Source organism: Dendropsophus ebraccatus, chromosome 15, assembly GCF_027789765.1.
Source record: "Dendropsophus ebraccatus isolate aDenEbr1 chromosome 15, aDenEbr1.pat, whole genome shotgun sequence".
Lineage (NCBI taxonomy): Eukaryota > Metazoa > Chordata > Amphibia > Anura > Hylidae > Dendropsophus > Dendropsophus ebraccatus.
In genome coordinates, this window is record NC_091468.1 from 6,531,008 (window position 1) to 6,557,911 (window position 26,904).

Genomic DNA, 26,904 nt, shown 5'->3' on the forward strand with positions numbered 1-26,904 from the left:
TCTATTCGTCCCTTTTAGTATTATTTTTCTTAATTTTTTTTTTTTGTTTTTAAATATAATGGAAGTCAATGGAAAAACAGATGCACACAAATGCATACTTTTCTTCGATCCGTTTATTCTTGCAAAAACGGATGAAAAAAACTGAAAGGTAAAATGGTAGTGTGAACCCAGCCTTAGCCAACAAACTGGGCATGTGGCTGCATAGAGAGGACTACTTAGCTCAAGAATATAATGGAGAGTACTAAAACTCTTTTGTTCAAACGCAAAAACATAGAAAGAAAAATTGCAGATTCAACTTTCTTAAATCTATGACTGACAACTTAAAGCGTACCTGTCATTTCAGGGTCATTTTTCTGAAAACAATAAATATCTATAATACAAGCCATTTAAAGAAACTCTGTAATAGGTTTTATTTACCAAAAGAGTTTCCTTCCGTACTAAAAAAAAAGCTGTTTTCCTAGCTCCCCCCTCACTTCAGAAGAAACAGGATTTCTGTCTCTATTGTGTTCTATAGAGAGGGGAGGAGCTGAGAGGAGTGAGTGAGCACGGAGCAGTCCTGCACAGCACAACACCCTGCAATCTTCTCTCAGCAAGCTCCTAGATAAGCACTGACCTTTCTGACCCCTGAATCCTGCGTTTTAGGTGCCCAGACAGTCTACAAAAAGCTGACCTTCATGTCTCTTCTTCCTGCTCCCTCATCTCCCTCAGGCCCCTCCCCCCTCCATAGGATATAATGGACACAGCAGAACCCGTCTTCACTGACTTTTCTGTTGTGAAGACAGATTTGCCTGATAATGCAGAGATAAGAAGTCAGGGGGTAGCAGGGCCGGCTTTAGGGTAGATGGCGCCCTGTGCAGAATATTCTTTTGGCGTTTGTATGTCACTGGTCGCATCTTTTCTGCTGACCTCAAAGTCATTGTTAATGGTTCTCAGGTCTTTCAGTGTAAACTCTGATGTCAGTATATAGATACAAACGTAAATACGAATATTAACAGAAGATTTATGAACACAATTACAATTACATTAACGACCTTCCATAGCGATTTATCTAGTCTAAACACCTATCGTTAAACGGAAAAAAAATCTGCACTTGTCGTTGGCTAAACAAGCGCTTTATCTGCGTGTCTAAAAGGACCCTCACATGTCTCTCTTTATTGTTGGTGACATTGCTTCCATCATGTCCCCCCTTTCCATATACATATAGAGAATTGGGGGGGGGGGGGGCATATTTTGGCAGGAAAACAGCCAACCATGTGATATTAGGGCTAACAATTACAGCTGCAAAGCGGATATGTGTGAGAACTAATGGACAATTTACTACTGGGTTCGCTATAATAGTCAGGTTTTTGTGAATAGCCATTTAAATCTACAGAAATTGGACGCCGGTTTCTATATGGCTCCCTATTTTGACAGACAAATGTCAAATACGACGATGATCCAAGTAACGGTGTAAAGTGATACCAAAATTGCAGGGATGGGGAACCTTCAGCACTCCAGCTTTTGCAAAACTACAACTCCCATCATGCCTGGATAGACAAAGCTTTGGTTGTCAGGACATAATGGGATCTGCATGGCTGGAGGGATAAAGGTTCCCCATCACTTATTTGCCTCTAGGCTCCTCTATACCTTACCTAGGAAGAGCGGCGTGGTGTCATCATTGGTGAGGTCATTGGGGTCGGCGCCCGCTCGCAGCAGGATCTCACAACATCCAACGCTCCCACGTTTAGCAGCAAGATGCAGAGCCGTCTCCCCTTCAAATGTCTTCGACTTTACGTACGTCCGGGACGGAGCTGACGGGGCAGAATTATATTGTATTAGGTAAATTTACATAGGATGGAATCTGAAGAACTGCACTGTCCCTACTGGGTGTAAGTTATTGCCAGGCAGGTCTCACCAGGGCTAAAGCTGCAAGCTCTATACATGTATCATCATGGGAAATTAAAGGGGTTGTTCACAATTTTTTTTTTTCCTTTCAAACCAAATGGTCCCAGAAAGTGCCAGAGATTTGTAATTTGTTTCTATTTAAAAAATCTTAAGTCTTCCAATACTTATCAGCTGCTGTATGTCCTACAGGAAGTGGTGTATTCATTCCAGTCTGGAAAGCAGGAGAGGTTTTCTATGGGGATTTGCTACTGCTCTGGACAGTTCCTGACATGGACAGAGGTGGCAGCAGAGAGAGCACTGTGTCAGACTGGAAATAATACACTACTTCCTGTAGAACATACAGCAGCTGATAAGTACTGGAAGAATGGAGATTTTTTTTTTTTTATAGTAGTAATTTACAAATCTCTGGCACTTGCTGGGACCAGTTAATTTGGAAGAATTTTTTTGTGGTGAACTACCCCTTTAATGCAGGAAAGGATTCATCCTCCATCGCTGCAATAACAACACAGATTCAGCCACTCAATGAAGGATGGGGAAATGTTTGCTGAGCCGCTGCTGTGTACGGGGAAGATAATGGTCACATAATAGCAATAACTATACAACCCTCCATGTGACAATAACACAGTGATGAAGCACTCAGGACTCATCCGCCTCTCTCCTCCCTGTAAGTGGAGATGCTGGGAAAGCTCATCAAACAGGCCTCACAGGAGACAGAGGTTATGTTACCAGGATTATGTACATGTCAGTCAAGATTTCTAGGTAAAAACTGCATTATTATATCCTTTAAAGGAAGGGGAGGGCTTGGCAGGAAAAAAACTGTACATAAATCCCTTTAGGATCCTTTTACACATGCAGATTTATCTGACAGATTATTAAAGGGGAACTATCAGCAGGTTAGAGGAATCTAAGCGTGGGATATGTCCCTATTGCACAGGAGACGCCGAGGAGGATGGTAGGTCTCTTATAGTATGTCTCTTATAGTGTCTCTTATACTAGGTCTCTTACCTTCATCCTTAGCGCTGTCCTCGTGCAGTTAGTAGTTTGCTCCACAGTCCGGTGAGACCATTTCTAATGATAATAAATAGACGGGCCAGATGGGGGCAGATCGGCACTATGGGGGCGGGCGGTGCTCCTAATGGTCTCACTGGACTGTGGAGCAAACTACTAATTGCACTGTAACGGCACCGAGGAGGAAGGTAAGAGACATATCTTCCTCCTCGGCGTCTCCTATGCAAAAGCGGCATATCAGCAGGTTAGATTCCTCTCCCTGCTGATAGTTCCCCTTTAAGGCCAGTTTCACACAACGGATTCGCAGCAGATTTCATGCTGGAGTTTGCAGTGAAATCTGCTACAATTCCCGGTACTGTCAGGTTCAATAAGGTAACATACTCGCAGCGGAATGTTCATCCCGCTGCAAGTATGTAAACGCTGCCCCCCATAACCAGCAGCGGCCCGTGTATATATTACCCATCCGTGCTCCGGCCTGCTTCTGTGCCTCCCGTCTGTCCGATTGTCACGGCCGCGGCGGCGGCCCGGGCCCCGGGCCGCCCCCGCGACTCCCCACTGCCCCATGCAGCAGCCGGTGTCCGTAGGCAGGGACCCGGCGCTGCTGTCACTTCAGCCCCGGGGGGCGCCTTACCTCTCCACGCTCCTGTCCGTCGCTGTGCCGGCCGGCGCGCGCGTCCCCGCCTCCTAGGGCGCGCGCGCGCCGGCTGTCTCAGATTTAAAGGGGCAGTGCTCTCCTAATTGGTCCATGTGCACAATCACTCCCTATAAATTCCAGCCCTGCCCCACTACAGGTGTTGGAGCCTCTACATGCTTCCCATAGCGTTTGGCCCAGCTCCCTGTTGTTCCTGATACCTGTCCGCTACCTGGTCCCTAGTCCTTGTTCCTGATTCCTGTCCGCTACCCAGTCCCTACTCCTAGTCCCTGGTTCCTGCTTCCCGTCTCTCTGCTGTTCCTGTGTTCAGCCTGTCACCTGCGGTACGCTTACACGCCACTGTCAGTACCTGCTCCTGTCACGCCTCGCCTGCCGTCACCAGCAACCAAGCCAGGGGTAGCGACCTGGGGGTCGCCTGCCGCAGCAAGTCCATCCCGCCTTGCGGCGGGCTCTGGTGAAAACCAGCGGCCCCTTAGACTCCGCTCCCTGGTGAGGTTTGTGCCATCGCTGGTGCCGGTCCAGTGGATCCACTACTCCGGGCGTTACAGTAGGCTCCAACCATGGATCCCGGCGAGGTGCCTGATCTCCGTGACGTCGCCAGAGTGGTCGCTCAACAGGCTCAACAGATCCAGCAGCAGTCGCAGCAAATCCAGCAATTGACTGCCGCCCTACAGCAGCATACTACAGGCCAGCGCCCACCACCACCTGCAACCACTTCGGGACTCCGATTGGCCCTCCCGAATAAATATGGAGGTGATCCCAAGTTGTGCAGGGGATTCCTGACTCAATGCACAATGCATATTGAACTGTTAAGTAGTCAGTTTCCCACCGAGCGCTCTAAAGTGGCCTTTATCATCAGCCTATTGGAGGGTAGAGCTCTGGCCTGGGCCACGCCACTGTGGGACCGTGATGATCCTGTTGCTGCCAATCTCCGGGCCTTCCTGGCCGAGTTTCGCTCCGTCTTTGAGGAACCTGCCCGTGCCACCTCAGCCGAGACTGCTCTTCTCAACCTCTCACAAGGGAGCTCCTCTGTCGGTGACTACGCCATCCAGTTCCGCACCCTGGCAGCTGAATTGGACTGGAACGAGGCCGCCCTATTAGCCACCTTCAAGAAGGGCCTTTCCACTCGAGTGAAAGATGTGCTCGCTGCCCGAGACCTTCCTACCTCCTTGAACGAACTCATTCTACTGGCTACCAGAGTCGACACCAGGTTTTCAGAGAGAGAGGAGGAGGTCCGACAAGAACGGCGTCTGAGTCTGCCCCGTCGCCATCCTCGGTTGGCACCGGTATTCCAAAATCCCGTTGCTCCTATGCCCCAGTCGTCTCCAGAAGTTCCTATGCAGGTGGATCGAGCTCGCTTGACGACTGAAGAAAGGGCCCGTCGACTAGAGCTGAATCTCTGCCTATACTGCGGTGGCGCTGATCACTTTCGGCAGAGATGTCCCCAACGTCCTCAGCGTCCGGGAAACGCTCGCACCTAGGTCCAGTGGGAGAGGTCTCCCTAGGTGTGAATGCCACCTCTCCAAGATTGACTATGCCAGTCTCCATCCAGACACCCTCAGGGCAAGTTCTCCAGACTACTGCCCTCATCGACTCTGGCGCTGCTGGCAGTTTCATTTCCGCTTCGTTGGTCCAAAGATGGCGGCTACCCGTGATACAGCTAGCCCAACCCCGGTCTATCTCTTCGATCACGGGCGAGATTCTTACCGAAGCTGTGCACTGCCAGACTGAACCCCTAGTCCTCCAGGTGGGCGCCTTACATCAGGAGAGGATCTCCTTCTACGTCTTGCGCCATTCCTCTTCCGCCATCTTGCTGGGTCTTCCTTGGCTGCAATTACATACCCCTAAGCTGGACTGGAGAACTGGGGAGGTTCTCGGCTGGGGCCAGGACTGTCCAAATAGGTGTCTGAGACCTCCTCAACCCAAGTGCTCTACGAGGTCACCTGCTAATGCCAAGCCTTTGTCTGGTCTACCGCACGAATACCAAGACTTTATTGATGTCTTCTCGGCCAAGGAGGCAGACTCTCTACCACCTCATCGGTCCTATGATTGCCCTATAGACCTTCTTCCTGGAACTTCTCCCCCACGTGGTCGAGTATACCCTCTCTCTGTGCCCGAGACGGAAGCCATGTCCTCCTACATCCGGGAGAACTTACAGAAGGGCTTCATCCGTAAATCCACGTCTCCCGCTGGCGCTGGATTTTTCTTTGTGCAGAAGAAGGACGGTTCCCTCCGCCCATGCATAGACTACCGGGGCTTAAATAAGGTGACTGTCAAGAACCGCTATCCTCTTCCGCTAATCCCAGAACTATTCGACCGTCTCCGTGGAGCTAGGATCTTCTCCAAGTTGGATCTCAGGGAAGCGTATAACCTGATCCGTATTCGTGAAGGAGACGAATGGAAGACCGCTTTCAACACCAGAGATGGGCACTACGAATATCTGGTCATGCCATTTGGCCTATGCAACACCCAGCGGTCTTCCAGGAATTCGTGAATGATTTATTCCGCGATCTCCTCTATGTCTGCGTCATTGTCTATCTTGACGACATCCTGGTCTTCTCCCACGACCAGCAGACCCACGTGTCCCATGTACGACAGGTTCTACGGAGACTACGGGCCAACCGTTTGTATGCCAAGTTGGAGAAGTGCGTTTTCCATCAGCGCAGCCTGCCGTTTCTTGGATACATTATCTCTGACCAGGGCCTACAGATGGATCCTGCCAAGCTCTCAGCTGTTCTCCAGTGGCCTCGTCCTGAGGGACTTAGAGCTATCCAACGATTCCTTGGATTTGCCAACTACTATCGGCAATTCATCCCTCACTTCTCTACCCTGGTTGCACCCATAGTGGCTCTCACAAAGAAGAAGGCGGATCCTAGACGCTGGCCTCCCGAGGCCGAACATGCCTTCAATAGCCTAAAGTCTGCCTTTGCTTCCACTCCTGCTCTAGTTCGCCCGGATATCTCCAAGCCGTTTTCTCTTGAAGTTGATGCTTCCTCTGTGGGCGCCGGAGCAGTCCTCTCGCAAAGAGACACATCAGGCAAGACCAGAACCTGCGGGTTCTTTTCTAAGACTTTTTCCCCTGCCGAGAGGAACTATACTATAGGAGATCGGGAACTCCTGGCTATTAAGCTGGCACTGGAGGAGTGGCGTCATCTCCTAGAGGGGGCTAAACATCCCGTTAACATCTACACGGACCACAAGAACCTCCTCTACCTCCAATCGGCTCAACGCCTCAATCCTCGGCAGGCCAGGTGGTCCCTCTTCTTCTCTCGGTTCAACTTCACCATTCATTTCCGTCCAGCCGAGAAGAATATCAAGGCCGATGCGTTATCCCGAGCATCCGATGTTCTGGGGCAAGAGGAATCTCCTCGACACATAATACCTCCCGATCGCCTAGTACCAGTTGCCACTTCTACTCTGCAGCAGTTGCCTCCCGGTAAGACTTATGTGCGCCCCGCACTCCGTAAACGCATCTTGAAATGGGGTCATTCCTCTATGGTGGCCGGGCATCCGGGAGTTCTAAAGACCGGGCAACTGATCTCCCGCCACTACTGGTGGCCTAGCCTACTCCAGGATGTCAAAGACTTGGTGGCGTCCTGTACCATCTGTGCCAGAAACAAGTCCTCTCATCAAAGACCTGCCGGCCTACTTCAGCCCTTGCCAGTTCCAGACCGCCCCTGGTGTCATATAGGCATGGACTTTGTCACAGACTTACCTCCATCTGCGGGTAACACAGTCATCTGGGTTGTCACGGACCGCTTCTCCAAGATGTCCCACTTCGTGGCTCTTCCTGGATTACCATCATCCTCTCGCCTGGCCCAGCTGTTCTTTCAGCATATCTTCCGCCTCCATGGTCTTCCTCTTCATATAGTCTCTGACAGAGGCTCACAATTTGTCTCCAGATTCTGGCGTGCTCTCTGCTCTCAACTCCAAGTGAAGCTGGACTTCTCTTCGGCCTATCATCCCCAGACCAATGGGCAAGTGGAGAGGGTCAATCAGGTCCTTGGCAATTATCTTCGACATTTCGTCTCCGCTCGCCAGGACAACTGGTCCAGTCTGCTTCCTTGGGCAGAGTTTTCCTACAATCATCTGGACTCGAGCTCCACAGGCAAGTCACCCTTCTATGTGGTCTATGGACGTCACCCTCGTCCTCCTCTGCCTCTCTCTCCATCCTCTGAGGTCCCAGCCGTGGAGGAGTTGTTATCTGACCTGCAGTCAATCTGGGAACAGACTCGACAATCTCTGCTCAAGGCATCTGTCCGCATGAAGGACCAGGCGGATAAGAGAAGAAGACCCGCCATGAATTTTCTCCCTGGTGACAAAGTCTGGCTCTCGGCCAAATATGTCCGACTCAAGATTCCCAGCTACAAGTTGGGTCCTCGATTCCTCGGTCCTTTCTCGGTGCTAAAACGCCTCAACCCTGTCACCTACAAACTCCGCCTACCCCCTACGATGCGGATTCCAAACGCCTTCCATGTCTCCCTCTTAAAGCCAGTGGTCCTCAACCGGTTCTCCGATAAGGCTTCGCTCTCTGCTCCACAAGCCGTCTCTGATGACGTTTACATTGTCAAAGACATTCTGGCTATGAAAACTGTCAGAGGGAGACGATCCTTCCTAGTGGACTGGAAAGGATTTGGTCCTGAGGAGAGGTCCTGGGAACCCGAGGCTAACATCCTGGACCAAGACCTCATCAAGAGGTTCCTACAGGCCAGAAAGAGGGGGAGGCCAAAGGGGGGGGGTACTGTCACGGCCGCGGCGGCGTCCCGTGCTCCGGGCTGCCGCCGCGACTCCCCACTGCCCCATGCAGCAGCCGGTGTCCGTAGGCAGGGACCCGGCGCTGCTGTCACTTCAGCCCCGGGGGGCGCCTTACCTCTCCACGCTCCATGTGCACAATCACTCCCTATAAATTCCAGCCCTGCCCCACTACAGGTGTTGGAGCCTCTACATGCTTCCCATAGCGTTTGGCCCAGCTCCCTGTTGTTCCTGATACCTGTCCGCTACCTGGTCCCTAGTCCTTGTTCCTGATTCCTGTCCGCTACCCAGTCCCTACTCCTAGTCCCTGGTTCCTGCTTCCCGTCTCTCTGCTGTTCCTGTGTTCAGCCTGTCACCTGCGGTACGCTTACACGCCACTGTCAGTACCTGCTCCTGTCACGCCTCGCCTGCCGTCACCAGCAACCAAGCCAGGGGTAGCGACCTGGGGGTCGCCTGCCGCAGCAAGTCCATCCCGCCTTGCGGCGGGCTCTGGTGAAAACCAGCGGCCCCTTAGACTCCGCTCCCTGGTGAGGTTTGTGCCATCGCTGGTGCCGGTCCAGTGGATCCACTACTCCGGGCGTTACACCGATAAATCTGTCTGTGTAAACGCACCCTTAGAGGGAAAATATCTTGTGGTGGTAAAAATGATGAAAACCTGTTCCAGGTGCACATAAAAGCCCCATTCATACATATAAGAAAGAAAACATAAGGAGCCTTCTGTAGTAATAATGAGGGGAATATACAACCGCCATCGTGTACACAGAACAAAGCAGACTAGACAAAAAATACACAAAAAAATTCTAAGGCCTCGAAACCAGCAGAATATTTGGCGATTAATCAGAAGGCGGCTACAAAGAGAAGGAGCCCAGCGGGGCGTGTAAGTGGCGGATCAGCCGGCTCCTCTACCTGAATGGATCAGCAGCTGTAAGCAGCGGGCGGCGTCCGAGAAGGCGGCCTCATGGAGCGGCATCCATCCTCTGTTATCAGCCACGTCCACGCTGCTTCCTCCTCTAATTAGTTTCCTCAAAGATTTTATATCCCCTCGGCGGGCGGCGTGTCCGACTGTAGAACATCTGTCAGTATACGCCTCCGAGAAGTCCATCTCCGCCTGTAACACAAGAAGAAGCTCAGGAACAAAAATGGTGACGGAGAAGAGGCAGTTAAAGGGGTTATCCAGCGCTACAAAAACATGGCCACTTTTGCCCCTCTCTCGTCTCCAGTTCAGGTGGGTTTGCATGGAGCTCCATTCATTTCGATGGAACTGAGTTTCAAACCCCACCCAATCTGGAGACAAGAGTGGTGCAAAAGTGGCCATGTTTTTGTAGCGCTGGATAACCCCTTTAAAGGGAATCCGTCCCCATGAAAATGCTCCCTAAGCTATCGGCATCATGTCATAGAGGAGGAGCCAACAGATTGATATATATCCTTATGGGAAAAGATTCAGTATAACTTGTAATTTATTGATGGAAATCTCTGATATTTCCTGGCTAAAGAGTCAAGTCCATTGAGTGACTCCGCCCCCTGGACTCCTTAACATAGAATGATCAGGGATTTCAATCTACGTGTTACAAGTTATACTGAATCTTTCCCATAAAGATATATATCAATCTGCTCATCTCATTCTGCTCTATAACCTGATGGCGATAGATTACTTGTCTTGGTGATGGGCTCCCTTTAACAATACCCGGCAGGCGCTGGAATAACCTAGAACGTGAGGGATGACAGGTGGATGGAGCAGGGAAGCTGAAGCCATTTACCACTAAGGCGGCCTTATTCCCATGTTCTGTGATTACGGTCCGTGCACGGACTCGGACTTGGAGTCACAGAACTCCCGTCATCAGGGATCATTATAATACCGGGAGCGCCTCACTCCATTCCGTATTCACAGACCATGGGGATACGGCCTCAGGCTGGGATCAGTTATTTAGATCGGATCTGCTGCGGATCCTGTACAGGTGAAGCTACCCTTAGGCTGTGTTCACACTGCGTCTTTGTTCACATTTCACGGTTTCCTTATGTTTATTATATAAAAAGTCTTAGAGAGCTGTGTGGCAGTATAGAGCAGAGAGGAGTGTATGATGCAGTGCAGGCTGTGATAATGGAGGTCAATGGGAGACGGACTGTACCATATATACTGCAGCGTCTGTTACTATACAGTCATAACAGTGTGAACACAGCCCTATATACAACAGACAGATCACACACGGACATTATTTAGCGTTTCTGCTGCAATTTTTAAGGCTATTTTGCAGTGAATTGTGCAACAGTTGTAAAAATATCATGTAAATCGCATCAATAACGCAACATAAACCTAAACTGCATGTGTGTCCACAGCGTAGCCACATATACACAGATTACACACCCGGCTCTGCTACATGGTGACCCCACACACTCCCACGTACATTACGTAGCGCACGTTACCGGCCTATGACGTCACCGGAGTTACCTGAAGCACCCGGCTCATTCACGATCCCGCGCTCTTCCTTACATCACGTGACGGAATCAAACCACGCCCCACCGAACCGGCCCTCACTATACAACCTCTTTTCCCTTGCTCATCCGTACCTCAGGTCATTACACCGAAGCCTTAGCACGTAGACATTACCGCTTCGTAAAATTTCTCTCCCGTACCCTATCGCATACTGTTCGTTGTCAGAAAGCAATAAAGTTGGTTCAAAGTGTTTTTTTTATTAGGCAGCGACCCCGTAACGCGCACTACATTTCCCGTGAGGCATTGCGGAAGCACGTCATTGGACGGACAGAACAAGGAGGCGGGGCTTAATGACAGCCCAACTGTTGGCTCCGCCCACATTGGCCGCTGCCGGCCGGCAAAATAGGGAGAGGTCGGGGTGGAAGCTGTCACCGGTGATCATGTGGGTGTTCGGGTACGGCTCCCTGATCTGGAAGGTGGACTTCCCGTACGAGGAGAAGCTGGTGGGCTACATCACGTGTTACAGCCGGAGGTTCTGGCAGGGCAGCACCGACCACCGGGGGGTCCCGGGGAAGGTAAGAGCCGGGGAGTCACGGTCCTCCCGAGTCAGCAGGGTCACCGCGGCCATTGTCCCCGTCACCCTGCCTGCTCTCTGCTCCGCCATAGGCTGCTGATGGTCAGTGCCCTGTATATTGGCGGCTATAGGCGGCCCGGGTCAGCTGACCTGCTGCATTGTCCGTTATCTATAGATACATTGTAGCCGGGGGGTCCGTTATCTATAGATACATTGTAGCGGGGGGGGTCCGTTATCTATAGATACATTGTAGCCGGGGGGGGGGGTCCGTTATCTATAGATACATTGTAGCCGGGGGGGGGGGTCCGTTATCTATAGATACATTGTAGCCGGGGGGGGGGGGGGTTCGTTATCTATAGATACATTGTAGCCGGGGGAGGGGGGGTTCGTTATCTATAGATACATTGTAGCCGGGGGGGGGTCCGTTATCTATAGATACATTGTAGCCGGGGGGGGGGGGTCCGTTATCTATAGATACATTGTAGCCGGGGGGGGGGGGGGTCCGTTATCTATAGATACATTGTAGCCGGGGGGGGGGGGGTCCGTTATCTATAGATACATTGTAGCCGGGGGGGGGGGGTTCGTTATCTATAGATACATTGTAGCCGGGGGGGGGGTCCGTTATCTATAGATACATTGTAGCCGGGGGAGGGGGGGTTCGTTATCTATAGATACATTGTAGCCGGGGGGGTCCGTTATCTATAGATACATTGTAGCCGGGGGGGGTCCGTTATCTATAGATACATTGTAGCCGGGGGAGGGGGGGGGGTTCGTTATCTATAGATACATTGTAGCCGGGGGGGGGTGGGGGGGGGGTCCGTTATTTATAGATACATTGTGGCCGGGGGGTCCGTTATCTATAGATACATTGTAGCCGGGGGGGGGGTCCGTTATCTATAGATACATTGTAGCCGGGGGGGGGTCCGTTATCTATAGATACATTGTAGCCGGGGGGGGTCCGTTATCTATAGATACATTGTAGCCGGGGGGGGGGGGGGTCCGTTATCTATAGATACATTGTAGCCGGGGGGGGGTCCATTATCTATAGATACATTGTAGCCGGGGGGGGGGGGGGGGGTGGTCCGTTATCTATAGATACATTGTAGCCGGGGGGGGGGGGTGGTCCGTTATCTATAGATACATTGTAGCCGGGGGGGGGGGGGGCTTCCCGTTATCTATAGATACATTGTAGCCGGGGGGGGGGGGGGGGTCCGTTATCTATAGATACATTGTAGCCGGGGGGTGGGGGGGGGGTGGGGGTCCGTTATCTATAGATACATTGTAGCCGGGGGGGGGTCCATTATCTATAGATACATTGTAGCCGGGGGGGGGGGGGGGGTGGTCCGTTATCTATAGATACATTGTAGCCGGGGGGGGGGGGTCCGTTATAGAGATACTTTACCGAATAGGTTACAGAACTTCTTAAATGGGCCATATATATATATAATCACTGATTCAATTTTATTATTTCCTTTTCTAAGTGATTATAATATATACAGTGGTGCCTTGGATTATAAGCCTAATTCGTTCCGGGACGGCGCTTGTAATCCAAATCCACTCTTATACCAAAGCAAATTTTCCCATAAGAAATCATAGAAATGCAGACAATTGGTTCCACACTCCAAAAATAATGATTTATTATTCTGAATAACATGTAAAACAAATGAAACAATGAGAAACAGCTGAATCTGTGATAAGTTACTGTACAGTATAGCAGCATGTGGTATATAATGTATAGTAACTGTATAACCCTGATAACACAGCAGCAGGATATGTGATATATAAGTTACTGTACAGTATAGCAGCATGTGGTGTATAATGTATAGTAACTGTATAACCCTGATAACACAGCAGCTGCATATGTGATATATAAGTTACTGTACAGTATAGCAGCATGTGGTATATAATGTATAGTAACTGTATAACCCTGATAACACAGCAGCTGGATATGTGATATATAAGTTACTGTACAGTATAGCAGCATGTGGTATATAATGTATAGTAACTGTATAACCCTGATAACACAGCAGCAGGATATGTGATATATAAGTTACTGTACAGTATAGCAGCATGTGGTGTATAATGTATAGTAACTGTATAACCCTGATAACACAGCAGCTGCATATGTGATATATAAGTTACTGTACAGTATAGCAGCATGTGGTATATAATGTATAGTAACTGTATAACCCTGATAACACAGCAGCTGGATATGTGATATATAAGTTACTGTACAGTATAGCAGCATGTGGTATATAATGTATAGTAACTGTATAACCCTTGTAACACAGCAGCAGCTGGATATGTGATATATAAGTTACTGTACAGTATAGCAGCATGTGGTGTATAATGTATAGTAACTGTATAACCCTGATAACACAGCAGCAGCTGGATATGTGATATATAAGTTACTGTACAGTATAGCAGCATGTGGTATATAATGTATAGTAACTGTATAACCCTGATAACACAGCAGCAGCTGGATATGTGATATATAAGTTACTGTACAGTATAGCAATCAGCATGTGGTATATAATGTATAGTAACTGTATAACCCTGATAACACAGCAGCTGGATATGTGATATATAAGTTACTGTACAGTATAGCAATCAGCATGTGGTGTATAATGTATAGTAACTGTATAACCCTGATAACACAGCAACAGCTGGATATGTGATATATAAGTTACTGTACAGTATAGCAATCAGCATGTGGTATATAATGTATAGTAACTGTATAACCCTGATAACACAGCAGCTGGATATGTGATATATAAGTTACTGTACAGTATAGCAGCATGTGGTATATAATGTATAGTAACTGTATAACCCTGATAACACAGCAGCAGCTGGATATGTGATATATAAGTTACTGTACAGTATAGCAATCAGCATGTGGTGTATAATGTATAGTAACTGTATAACCCTGATAACACAGCAGCAGCTGGATATGTGATATATAAGTTACCATGCAGTAGTGGAGAGGATGGGAAACACAAGGGCTGTCAGAGACTGCAGGGAGCATGGAGGAATGAGCAGGACAGATGTGGGCACATGCATGCAGCGCTCTCTGTCCGGGGAGAGAGGGGTTACAGCTAAGGAGAGATTACCTGCACAGTCCTGTCCCCTGATGTAAGCCCCAGCCTGAAGTAAATCTGCTATGATTTGGAAGGTGAGGGAGACTTCCTGGGTCAGAGTACAGGGCTGTAGACCCCGCTATGCAGACCATGCCCCTCCCCCACTCCCCCTCCCACCCAGTACAGGGAGCTCTTAAACCAAAGCAATGCTCTTACACCAAGTCACTATTTTGAAAAACTGTGAGCTCTTAAACCAAGGTACCACTGTGTGTATGTATGTATGTATGTATGTATGTATGTGTGTGTGTGTGTGTGTGTGTGTGTGTGTGTGTGTATATAATATATAATATACACACACTATGGATGGATGGAGGAGGACTGTACCTGCCTGATCCCCGGGGGGGGGGGGGGGGGGGGGGGGGGGGGGTGACGGCCAATAATCAGCCACAGCTGGGGGGGGGACAGCCAGTGGGACTTGGTCAGCTATGGAGAAAAGACACCATCATGCTGGGAAGATTTGGAAAGTAATGGGAAACGGTCTTGCTAACAGCTGAAGGGTAAGGGAGGCTGTGCTGAGCCTCAGGATGCAGCCTCCTCCCTCCCCCACCCTCTCTGCCTTCATTGACATACACAGCTCATAGTCCAGCACTGCCACATGCAGTTTACTTAGTCAAAGCAGGGGAGGGAGAGGCTGCATCCTGGGGCTCAGCACAGCCTCCTTGACCCTTCAGATTGGAGCATGATCTGGAGCTGACAGTAAAGAATCCCTCCAGGAGAAAGGATTTCCTCACCAGCCATTAATATGATGAGAGTACACAGCTGTCCTGCCCCCTTTCTTACTGACTGGTTCCATTGCTCTGATGACACTGGTTCCAGTCCCTGCTGGTTTACATGTTACCTGGTGTTAGTGCCCAGCATGATGGGAGTTGTAGTTTTGTAGCTTTTGGAGGTTTGGGAACCCCGTATAATGGCCCGTATGACTGTACACTAAGAGCCTCATAGAGAGAGCAGGGAGGCAGCTGTATATCCCGTCCATGTGCTCCTCAGCTGGATTCTCTACATTATTTACATCTTTTACACTTCTTGCTGGTTCAGTGTCTGCACAGGAGGGACTGTCATTGCACCAGATACTGTACAGAATATACAGACCTGAGACTCTCCCAGAATGCCGTGTAATAATATTTATCCCATAATAATATCCATTGTAATAATATTCATCCCATAATAATAATATCCAGTGTAATAATATCCATCCCATAATAATAATAATATCCAGTGTAATAATATCCATCCCATAATAATAATAATAATAATAATAATAATATCCAGTGTAATAATATCCATCCCATAATAATAATATCCATCCCATAATAATAATATCCAGTGTAATAATATCCATCCCATAATAATAATAATATCCAGTGTAATAATATCCATCCCATAAGCTCAGAGTTATCATTGAGGTTGGTAGCACAGAGTCGCTGGTTCTGTGATAGTCGGCAACCACTGTGGAGGTGACAACCGGTCTGGTTTTCTGCTGCAGTGATGAGGAGATGTGGGGACCCGGACTGGTACCAGTGTAACATGGGGGGCTGTGCCCAGTCACCCCCCATGGAATTAATGGGAGCCATGGAAGGAATTCCTGCAGACTATGGATGATGTAGCACATTGTACCTCTGTGTCGGCCCTAATCTCTGCTGTTCTTGGAATGTTCTGTAACTATTCTATTTACACCGAGCTGCAAGCATGATTCAGCAGAAGGAGGGGAGAATTATGTAGATAATGGCACAGGGCCAGGCACAGGATCAGGCACAGGATCAGGCACGGGGCCAGGCACAGGGGCCAGGCACAGGGGCCAGGCACAGGGGCCAGGCACAGGGGCCAGGCACAGGGGCCAGGCACAGGGGCCAGGCACAGGGGCCAGGCACAGGGGCCAGGCACAGGGGCCAGGCACAGGGTCCAGGCACAGGGGCCAGGCTCAGGATCAGGCATTGGGGCCAGGCTTTGGGATCAGGCACAGGGCTAGGATCAGTCACAGGATCAGGCACAGGGCTAGGCTCAGGATCGGGCATTGGGGCCTGGCCTTGGACCTGGCCTGGTGTATACAGGTAGATTGTACAATGTCTGCAGTGCAGACCGGGGGGCACATCATGGTTCCTGCTTGAGGTTCTGGATTCTTCTAATACCCCACACCGTAAACGCGTCGGAGCAGAAGACAATATGGCAGTTCTGTAGAAGACGCTGTATATGGGATCCTTGTGTCTTGAGACAATTTACATTAAATGCAGTTCAGTAACTACAACCTGACTCCGCTGTGGGCCAGATAGGGCCGACCTGTGGAACATGATGGATTCAGGAGGATGTCAGGCTGATCGCGGAGTCTGGAGACAGTCCAGGTTACACTAACAGTCGACTTCAAAACAGAGTTTAGAAAAAACAGGAATAAGTGAGGGACCTGTCCTAGTCAGATCCCACTCCCCCCGACCACTCCCCCCGACCACTCCCCTATATTATAGAGATATAGACCGCGCTCTCTGCCACAGATCACTCACAATGGAGCAGGATATGTTGTGCTGAATTCAGCGGCAGAACCTTCAGGTGTGAACAGTGACTGACGCCGCTCCTGTGGGTTCAACAAGGACTCATATCATGAGACCCCCCCCCCCCCCAATGTTCCCTCTAAGGGTTCTATTTAACGATTAACGACTAATGATAAACAATCACAAACGATCAACGACATATAAACGATTTTTCGATCGTTGCCTGCAATTACACAGAACGATTATTGTTTAAATATTTTTTTTTGCACGATAATCGTCCTGTGTAATAGCGCCCTAAGCTTCAGCCACAGCTGAGCGGAATGGCAAGAGAGCGGAGCAATGGTCGGCAAAGTTGGGCAAATCAAAAACTTTTATTATGCCCCTTATAGATTCCCCCCCCCGTATTATCCCTCTTATAGATGGCCCCCCCCGTATTATCCCTCTTATAGATGCCCCCCCCCGTATTATCCCTCTTATAGATGCCCCCCCCCGTATTATCCCTCTTATAGATTCCCCCCCCCCCGTATTATCCCTCTTATAGATGCCCCCCCCCGTATTATCCCTCTTATAGATGCCCCCCCGTATTATCCCTCTTATAGATGCCCCCCCCGTATTATCCCTCTTATAGATGCCCCCCCCGTATTATCCCTCTTATAGATTCTCCCCCCCTGTATTATCCCTCTTATAGATGCCCCCCCCCGTATTATCCCTCTTATAGATGCCCCCCCCGTATTATGCCCCTTATAGATGCCCCCCCCCGTATTATCCCTCTTATAGATGCCCCCCCCGTATTATGCCCCTTATAGATGCCCCCCCCGTATTATCCCTCTTATAGATGCCCCCCCCGTATTATCCCTCTTATAGATTCCCCCCCCCGTATTATCCCTCTTATAGATTCTCCCCCCCTGTATTATCCCTCTTATAGATGCCCCCCCCGTATTATGCCCCTTATAGATGCCCCCCCCGTATTATCCCTCTTATAGATGCCCCCCCCGTATTATCCCTCTTATAGATGCCCCCCCCCGTATTATCCCTCTTATAGATGCCCCCCCCGTATTATCCCTCTTATAGATGCCCCCCCCGTATTATCCCTCTTATAGATGCCCCCCCGTATTATCCCTCTTATAGATGCCCCCCCGTATTATCCCTCTTATAGATGCCCCCCCCCGTATTATCCCTCTTATAGATGCCCCCCCGTATTATCCCTCTTATAGATGCCCCCCCGTATTATCCCTCTTATAGATGCCCCCCCCCGTATTATCCCTCTTATAGATGCCCCCCCCGTATTATCCCTCTTATAGATGCCCCCCCCCGTATTATCCCTCTTATAGATGCCCCCCCCCCCGTATTATCCCTCTTATAGATGCCCCCCCGTATTATCCCTCTTATAGATGCCCCCCCCCGTATTATCCCTCCTATAGATGCCCCCCCCCGTATTATCCCTCCTATAGATGCCCCCCCCCCGTATTATCCCTCCTATAGATGCCCCCCCCCCCCGTATTATCCCTCCTATAGATGCCCCCCCCGTATTATCCCTTTTATAGATGCCCCCTGTATTATGCCCCTTATAGATGCCCCCCCTGTATTATGCCCCTTATAGATGCCCCCCTGTATTATGCCCCTTATAGATGACCCCTTGTATTATCCCTCTTATAGATGACCCCCTGTATTATCCCTCTTATAGATGCCCCCCCGTATTATCCCTCTTATAGATGCCCCCCCGTATTATCCCTCTTATAGATGCCCCCCCCTCCGTATTATCCCTCTTATAGATGCCCCCCCCTCCGTATTATCCCTCTTATAGATGCCCCCCCCTCCGTATTATCCCTCTTATAGATGCCCCCCCCTCCGTATTATCCCTCTTATAGATGCCCCCCCCTCCGTATTATCCCTCTTATAGATGCCCCCCCCTCCGTATTATCCCTCTTATAGATGCCCCCCCCTCCGTATTATCCCTCTTATAGATGCCCCCCCCTCCGTATTATCCCTCTTATAGATGCCCCCCCCTCCGTATTATCCCTCTTATAGATGCCCCCCCCTCCGTATTATCCCTCTTATAGATGCCCCCCCCTCCGTATTATCCCTCTTATAGATGCCCCCCCCTCCGTATTATCCCTCTTATAGATGCCCCCCCCGTATTATCCCTCTTATAGATGCCCCCCCCTCCGTATTATCCCTCTTATAGATGCCCCCCCCCGTATTATCCCTCTTATAGATGCCCCCCCCGTATTATCCCTCTTATAGATGCCCCCCCCTCCGTATTATCCCTCTTATAGATGCCCCCCCCTCCGTATTATCCCTCTTATAGATGCCCCCCCCCCGTATTATCCCTCTTATAGATGCCCCCCCCTCCGTATTATCCCTCTTATAGATGCCCCCCCTCCGTATTATCCCTCTTATAGATGCCCCCCCCCTCCGTATTATCCCTCTTATAGATGCCCCCCCCCTCCGTATTATCCCTCTTATAGATGCCCCCCCCTCCGTATTATCCCTCTTATAGATGCCCCCCCCTCCGTATTATCCCTCTTATAGATGCCCCCCCCCTCCGTATTATCCCTCTTATTGATGGCCCCCTGCACAGCAGATTAAAAAAACACACGCACGCTCCCCCGTCACTGCTCTCTTCTCCTCTTCTGCCCCCCGCTGATGTGTCGCCCCCTGGAGGTTACCTTTGCGGCGCAAACATCAGGAAGCTCAGTGTGCGCCGGGGCTGGGAGTGTCCCTAATACAAGCTCCCTGTACCGGAAGTCCCGGCCGGCGCACACTGAGGTCCCTGATGCATGCGCCGCCCGGGAATCCCCCAGGGAGCGATGCTTTAGCCGGGGGCAAGATTGCCTCTTGCGACCACAAGCAAGACAATACTTGCGGACACAAAAGGGAGAGGAGGGGAAGGGGGGGGGGGAGATCTCGGGCTGAGCGGGTGGCTGGAGGCAGTAAGCGGGGCCTCCCTGTCAGCTGCGCAGCTTAAAGGGAACGTTGCCCCCCCCTCACTCCAAAGTACAAGGGGCTTTATGGTATGGGGCGCTGGGATCCAGGGGAGTAAAGTGTCATCCAGCCAGCACAGCTTACAAACGCGGTGTGTCCCTTAAATAAATTGTTCTTCTCCTTACCCACTAGATCCCAGCCCCCCATATGACCTCATGTATTAATATCAGACCCCCAGACCACACAAGAAAGACAAAATTGATATTTAATTGGTGCGGACCCAAACGTCCTCCATGTCTTCTCATATATACTCACATTCTGATGCCTAAACCCTAAAGGGGTACCCCAGTGAAAAACATTTTCTTTCAAATCAACTGGTGTCAGAAAGTTATAAAGATTTGTAATTTATTTGTATTTAAAAAAAAAATACAGTCTTCCAGTACTTATCAGCTGCTGTATGTTGTGCAGGAAGTGGTGTATTTTCTCCAGTGTGACAAATTGCTCTCTGCTACCACCTCTGTCCATGTCAGGAACTGTCCAGAGCAGCAGCAAATCCCCATAGAAAACCTCTCCTGCTCTCCAGACTGGAGAGAATACACCACTTCCTGCAGGACATACAGCAGCTGATAAGTACTGGACTTGAGATTTTTTTAACAGATATAAATTACAAATCTCTGGCACTTTGTGGCACCCGTTGTTTTGAAATATATTTATATAATTTTATTTTACTATTTATTTCGTTGGAGTACCCCTATAACTATGGTGTATTAGGCTAGAGCATGCTGGAGAGGGATACAACATGGAGTCATTGTATTCTGTTTCTCCCTGTAAGCAAATAACCTGGTTTTCTTCTCATTTCTTGTAGCCTGGAAGAGTTGTCACCCTCGTCGAGGACCCAGAGGTAAATCCAACCTACACACAGCGTATAGTCTAGAGTCTGAAGCCGTTTTACCTCTTGTTTATGGTGTATGCTTGCCGTGGGTTACGTTGCAGATTCACTGCGCCATGTCCTATTGCTATACCTATGGGGTTCGCATGAGGAGGCCGGTGCGGTGCTATATGGATTCCAGCCAATGGGCAGTAGATATGGCTGCCGATGGAATCTGATGATCCCAGATGTGGAAGGGGACGAGCACTGACCTTCAGGGAAGCCACCATGGTACTAGAGAACTAGCTCCCCATACAGTACCCCCCTCAGTCCCATGTCCGGGGACCCTCCACCAGCCAGAACTGATTGAACTGTACTGATTGTAGGTTCTTGCACCTAGAGGGGTTAGGACATGTTCACATTAACCACATGGTTTTACTACACGGCACTTGTCACGGTAGCCTGGAGTGGTGTAGGACCCACCCCGGACAGTTTGGCCCCGCAGTGTGTGTGTGTGTGCAAGGAACAGTCCAATGCTTCAAAAGAATAGTACAGTTTCCTTGTACTGCACTATCTTCTTTCTAGGAAAGTACTTTAGTAGAAGCGCAGTCCAGTGCAATACAAAAAGGAGACAATCTTGTAAGTGAAACAGATCACTGATCTCAGGGAGACCAGCCAAATGACAACACTGCCAGCTGCTAGTTAAAGCGCTCAATGCAGTGACATCCTAGGTGCATTGCTCCCTGGGAAACCTGATAATGCAAAAGAAGAGTCCTGTATTTTGAGACTCTTCAATGAGGCTCCACGGGCTCTTCTTTTACAATCTTGTAAGTGACTGAGGTGCTCGTAGGTGAGGTAGAAATAAGGTGCTTTGGAGAAGAAAGACCCTTGCAGTAGAGAAAATAGAGAAGAGGGGGGGGGGGGGCCCTGACGGGCCTTGTCCAATGTAGAAGTGTACTCTGCCTGAAACAATAGAGGTGTAAAGAAGAGAAATAGAGAATACCCACGGATGAACTCTAGTCTAACCACCCTCTGCCCCCTAGTTGCAGGCTACCCATCCTAGGTGATAGTACAAGCTCCAGGCCTTCTTATCTGAGCTAAGCTGACTTCCAAGACTTCCCGGTTATCCATCACTGCGCGGTGGAATACGTAGACTTTCCGTACCTTTGTTCCACTGGGGTCAGTTCCTGTGACTCCTGTGGTAACTGCCCTGCACTTAGTAGAGAGGTTCCTGGCATGGACAAGGTGTTCCCTGTGCAGCTTCTCTCCACCCGTACAGTTCTAGCATTGCATTGTGGTTCTGTTTCTCATAAGAAAGAACTGTGGCTGCTTGCTTAGTTGTGTCCATGTCAGAGGACCTGGCCAAAGCCAGGCCCTGGCTTGGCTTCAGCAGAGACTTGTATGTGTTGCTTTCTCTTACACTGAATACAGACTAACTCCTCCCACCAGGAACTAAGTCCTAACTACAGGGGTCTGTCTAACCCTGCCTGTGATTGGTGGGCTGTGTGTGTAAACAGAGAGAGAGAGCAGAAGATAGGGTGAAGGAAGGAGGGAAAGCTCCTGCACCTGTGAGTGGGTAAAGGACAACATGTGACACAATAATTAACCCTTAGTCTCCTCCAGCTGTGCATAGAAGAAGCTAACAAACACAGTAGTGACACCTAGTGGCAAGAAAACTAACTGCAGTGGATACCTCATCCCCACTTGTGTGAACCTGAGGGAGTTACCTCACTCGGGTGCAATAAAGGTTTAGACACCCGTACCGGGTCACCACACACACATGTTCCGGATTCATGGGCTGTCATGTCATCATGTGAGTATGTAAAAAGTGGAAGAATGGCAGCAGCACAAAAGTCCTAACAATGTAACAATGCAGTCGTCCCCCAAGGCCGGATCATAGCAGTCAATGGAGAATCCAGCAGAAGCCAAAGGACGTCAGCAATGTCCTCAATGGTTCTTTATTCAGGCGTGAAAACTTACACACAGAGGAGTTATTCACACTGGTGCATCGAGTCCTGTGACTAATGATTCCTATAACCAATCCCTGCTATACATCAGCCCATATATAACCAGCCGTATATATAAATTATAACACATAAAAGAGAAAAAACCATCAGAGAGGAGATCCGGGGACTCCAACAAACTCCAGCGCCGACCAACAAGGGGAAATATGACCGAATGGCAGCCATTCTACTGGGGACGTATGACCGAGCGGCGGCCATTCTACTGGGGACGTATGACCGAGCGGCGGCCATTCTACTGGGGACGTATGACCGAGCGGCGGCCATTCTACTGGGGACGTATGACCGAGCGGCGGCCATTCTACTGGGGACGTATGACCGAGCGGCGGCCATTCTACTGGGGACGTATGACCGAGCGGCGGCCATTCTACTGGGGACGTATGACCGAGCGGCGGCCATTATACTGGGGATGTATGACAGAGCGGCGGCCATTATACTGGGGGAGTATGACCGAGCGGCGGCCATTATACTGGGGGAGTATGACCGAGCGGCAGCCATTATACTGGGGGAGTATGACCGAGCGGCAGCCATTATACTGGGGGAGTATGACCGAGCGGCAGCCATTATACTGGGGGAGTATGACCGAGCGGCAGCCATTATACTGGGGGAGTATGACCGAGCGGCAGCCATTATACTGGGGAGGTATGACAGAGCGCCGACCAACAAGGGGAAATATGACCGAATGGCAGCCATTACACTGGGGATGTATGACAGAGCGGCAGCCATTATACTGGGGACGTATGACAGAGCGGCAGCCATTATACTGGGGACGTATGACAGAGCGGCAGCCATTATACTGGGGAGGTATGACAGAGCAGCAGCCATTACACTGGGGACGTATGACAGAGCGGCGGCCATTATACTGGGGGAGTATGACAGAGCGGCGGCCATTATACTGGGGAAGTATGACAGAGCGGCAGCCATTACACTGGGGATGTATGACAGAGCGGCAGCCATTACACTGGGGATGTATGACAGAGCGGCAGCCATTATACTGGGGAAGTATGACAGAGCGGCAGCCATTATACTGGGGACGTATGACAGAGCGGCAGCCATTATACTGGGGACGTATGACAGAGCGGCAGCCATTATACTGGGGACGTATGACAGAGCGGCAGCCATTATACTGGGGACGTATGACAGAGCGGCAGCCATTATACTGGGGACGTATGACAGAGCGGCAGCCATTACACTGGGGACGTGTGACCGAACGGCAGCCATTACACTGGGGACGTGTGACAGAGCGGCAGCCATTACACTGGGGGAGTATGACAGAGCGGCAGCCATTATACTGGGGAAGTATGACAGAGCGGCAGCCATTATACTGGGGACGTATGACAGAGCGGCAGCCATTATACTGGGGACGTATGACAGAGCGGCAGCCATTACACTGGGGACGTGTGACCGAGCAGCAGCCATTATACTGGGGACGTGTGACCGAGCGGCAGCCGTTATACTGGGGGACGTATGACAGAGCGGCAGCCATTATACTGGGGACGTATGACAGAGCGGCAGCCATTATACTGGGGACGTATGACAGAGCGGCAGCCATTATACTGGGGACGTATGACAGAGCGGCAGCCATTATACTGGGGACGTATGACAGAGCGGCAGCCATTATACTGGGGACGTATGACAGAGCGGCAGCCGTTATCCGTGATAACGTTAACATGATCTATATAGCTATGATATGTATACATACTGTACTGTGTATGTATGGATAGATAGATAGATGGGGTGGGCATCAGTGCCGCTGGCTGTGTAATATGACGGTGTTCATGGGCCGGTAGTCAGGTATGTGGGCAGTATAATAGCAGATGGAATGTAATAGTCATGATGTGCCCACTAGTAGATAAACACAAGCACACGCAGCCCGGGCTGATTGTTTTTTTCCCGCTGGTTGTTCTGTCACTTTCTGTGTGCTTTACAGTTCATTAAAGTTGTCCTTATTGCACATTATCCCTCCCTATGTCCAGCGGTGACCGCAATTGTTTATTCAGATATTAAGCCTCAATTGTCATCACAGGAGCCGGCTTCAGGCCTCACCTTCCGCTTATTTTATTGGGGTTTTTTTTGTTTTGTTTTCTTTACATTTTTGTTTTATGTAACGTCCACATAACAGAGTATAATAGCGGAATATATACAGTAAAACAGTGTATTCTGGATGATCAGATGTTTGGGATTACGGGATGGTCATAGAGAGGCAAGTACAATGAAATACAAACAATTCTATTTATTTATTTTAATTGAGTAAACCCCCACAGTGTAAGGGGAAAAAGTAAGTCATCTATTCAATCGGTAGCCATCAGCCGCTCACACATAGCGATGCACAGACGGCAAGCGATGATTATAGGTCCGGACCTAAAGACTCGATCAGCCAATGATGCTTGTCTCTATCACAGGAAGCCATAATTGCCTGATTCGGCCAATTATCGCTCCTATGTAATGGGGCCCTTACAGTTTTATGTCTGCTAGTCACCAAGCAATGACCGGTCACAAGAAACCAACGCCTCTATCAGCACAAGTACAGTGTTAGTATGTTTACCTTTTAAAGGGGTTATCCACCTAAGAGCGAAAAAATGAAATGCTAGCCGGTCTTACTCACCAAGTCCCCCTGAGTATTTGGAGCCGTCTCCTGTCATTCTAGCTGCTGCCATTACTGAGATACAAGTTTTTCTAAAAGGCGATCTATATCCAAGATGGCGGCGGCCAGGAAACTACATTTCCCCTCATGCATCTCCGATTGGTCCATTTATGTACTCCTCCCCTTAGCTTTCTTTCCTGCCCACTGCTGACATTACTATTGCACAGTAAATACAGGAGTGTTTTTTTTCTCACTAATTTTGCATCATATCACCCCAGTATGTATTCCCTACTAGCTGATGATGTAGCAGAGCTACATGTACACGGTGTAGCTATAACAGGCATCTGTTTACCGGGGGGTGGGGATGTAGTGTAGGTTTAGATCTCTGCTTTTTGACTGTGAATGAAAACATTCTAGTTCCATCCAGACTCTAAGAACATCTATAACACTTACAATATACAGAGCTGTGACACAAACACAGGTACATATGCCTGCATTCACTGACAGCAAGCAGAGATAGAACTAAAACGTTTCATATTACAGAAACCTAGGCTCAGGGACACATGTAAGTTTATGGAAGCAGCACAGGTGCATGGAGATGATGCAAATAATGTCTCTAAACATCAATAGCTAACCCGGCCCCCAGAGAGGAGATCACAGTTCCTGTGTCTATAAAGGGTGGATGGAAGAGGGAGCTAAGCATGGTCAGAGTGGACCAAAAGTAGAGGATTTTAGACATCCAGAAGTGATAAGAATCAGGAAAAAATAGGTAAAGGGTGCAAGGTTGGTTATACATGTGTATCAGACGTAGGGTGGTATTGGGAAGGGGGATTGTTTAGAATATTGTTTTTGTTGCCCGGACAATCCCTTTAATAGTCTCCTTCCTTTTTTCCCAGGGCTGTGTATGGGGTGTCGCTTACAGACTCCCAGAGGGAAAGGAGGAAGAAGTGAAGGCCTACCTGGACTTTCGAGAGAAAGGAGGCTACCGGACTACCACTGTTGTCTTTTACCCAAAGGATCCATCGATAAAACCATTCAACGTTCTTCTGTACATCGGCACCTGTGACAACCCCAACTACCTCGGACCTGCTCCCCTCGAAGACATCGCTGAACAGATTATGAATGCTGTCGGGCCTAGCGGAAAGAACACAGAATACCTGTTTGAACTCGCAAATTCACTCAGGAACCTTGTGCCAGAAGATGCGGACGAGCACCTCTTCTCCTTAGAGAAGTTAGTGAGGGAACTTTTAGAGAGACACCAAAATGTAAATTGTCTATAAATCTTCCGCCTTCCCCCCCAGGATCGGAGCCGCACGGTGTCCTGCTTTATTGATGCGTTGCTTTTATGGGGATAGCTCTATTTTATATGAATTGTTTTTAGTGCTTTTATTTTCTTTTGAAGCCTAGTATTTATTATGGCCGCCTATTAGAGGGTAGAGAGTTTCTTAGGCCGCCATCACATGGGTTGCGGTACTGTAATGTGTGAACACGGCCTGTAAACTAAGGACAATAACAATCGGTCACATTCTGCACATATATTAGAACTGGTTAAAGGGGTCCTCAGGGTCTGAAAACCCATTTCCATGTA

General features: G+C 49.5%; 2 protein-coding genes across 8 annotated transcripts in view; one reads left to right on the forward strand and one right to left on the reverse strand.

Moving 5' to 3' along the window:
• ASB3 (ankyrin repeat and SOCS box containing 3) overlaps positions 1–11,023 on the reverse strand; it is an 89,377-nt gene extending 78,354 nt beyond the window's left edge. For 3 of the 6 annotated variants that reach the window (XM_069954781.1, XM_069954777.1, XM_069954782.1), the window contains exons 1-3: positions 10,743–11,023; positions 9,203–9,404; positions 1,632–1,790 (exon numbers count right to left, since the gene is read on the reverse strand). In XM_069954781.1, coding sequence (XP_069810882.1) covers positions 1,632–1,790; positions 9,203–9,404; positions 10,743–10,760 — 379 coding nt within the window. In that variant the 5' untranslated portion in view covers positions 10,761–11,023. Of the gene's footprint in view, positions 1–1,631; positions 1,791–9,202; positions 9,405–10,658 lie in introns of all 6 variants that reach the window. The other 3 variants (XM_069954779.1, XM_069954780.1, XM_069954778.1) reach the window with 3 other exon arrangements.
• Positions 10,849–26,619, forward strand: CHAC2 (ChaC glutathione specific gamma-glutamylcyclotransferase 2). 2 transcript variants are annotated; one of them, XM_069954783.1, is made up of 3 exons: positions 10,849–11,302; positions 20,709–20,744; positions 26,213–26,619. In XM_069954783.1, exons 1-3 carry the CDS (start codon positions 11,078–11,080, stop codon positions 26,594–26,596), a joined length of 645 nt encoding a protein of 214 aa, XP_069810884.1. In that variant the 5' UTR covers positions 10,849–11,077; the 3' UTR covers positions 26,597–26,619. The 2 variants fall into 2 exon arrangements, with proteins under 2 accessions (XP_069810884.1, XP_069810885.1); XM_069954784.1 differs by lacking the exon at positions 10,849–11,302 and adding an exon at positions 11,309–11,403.
• The last annotated feature ends 285 nt before the right edge of the window (positions 26,620–26,904 follow it).

Excerpts from the sequence above, each read along its gene's own strand:
- CHAC2 (XM_069954783.1), top strand. The coding sequence starts at position 11,078 with ATGACAGCCCAACTGTTGGCTCCGCCCACATTGGCCGCTGCCGGCCGG. Across the intron at positions 11,303-20,708 it reads ACCGGGGGGTCCCGGGGAAG|CCTGGAAGAGTTGTCACCCT; the intron begins GTAAGAGCCGGG and ends CATTTCTTGTAG. Across the intron at positions 20,745-26,212 it reads CCCTCGTCGAGGACCCAGAG|GGCTGTGTATGGGGTGTCGC; the intron begins GTAAATCCAACC and ends CTTTTTTCCCAG.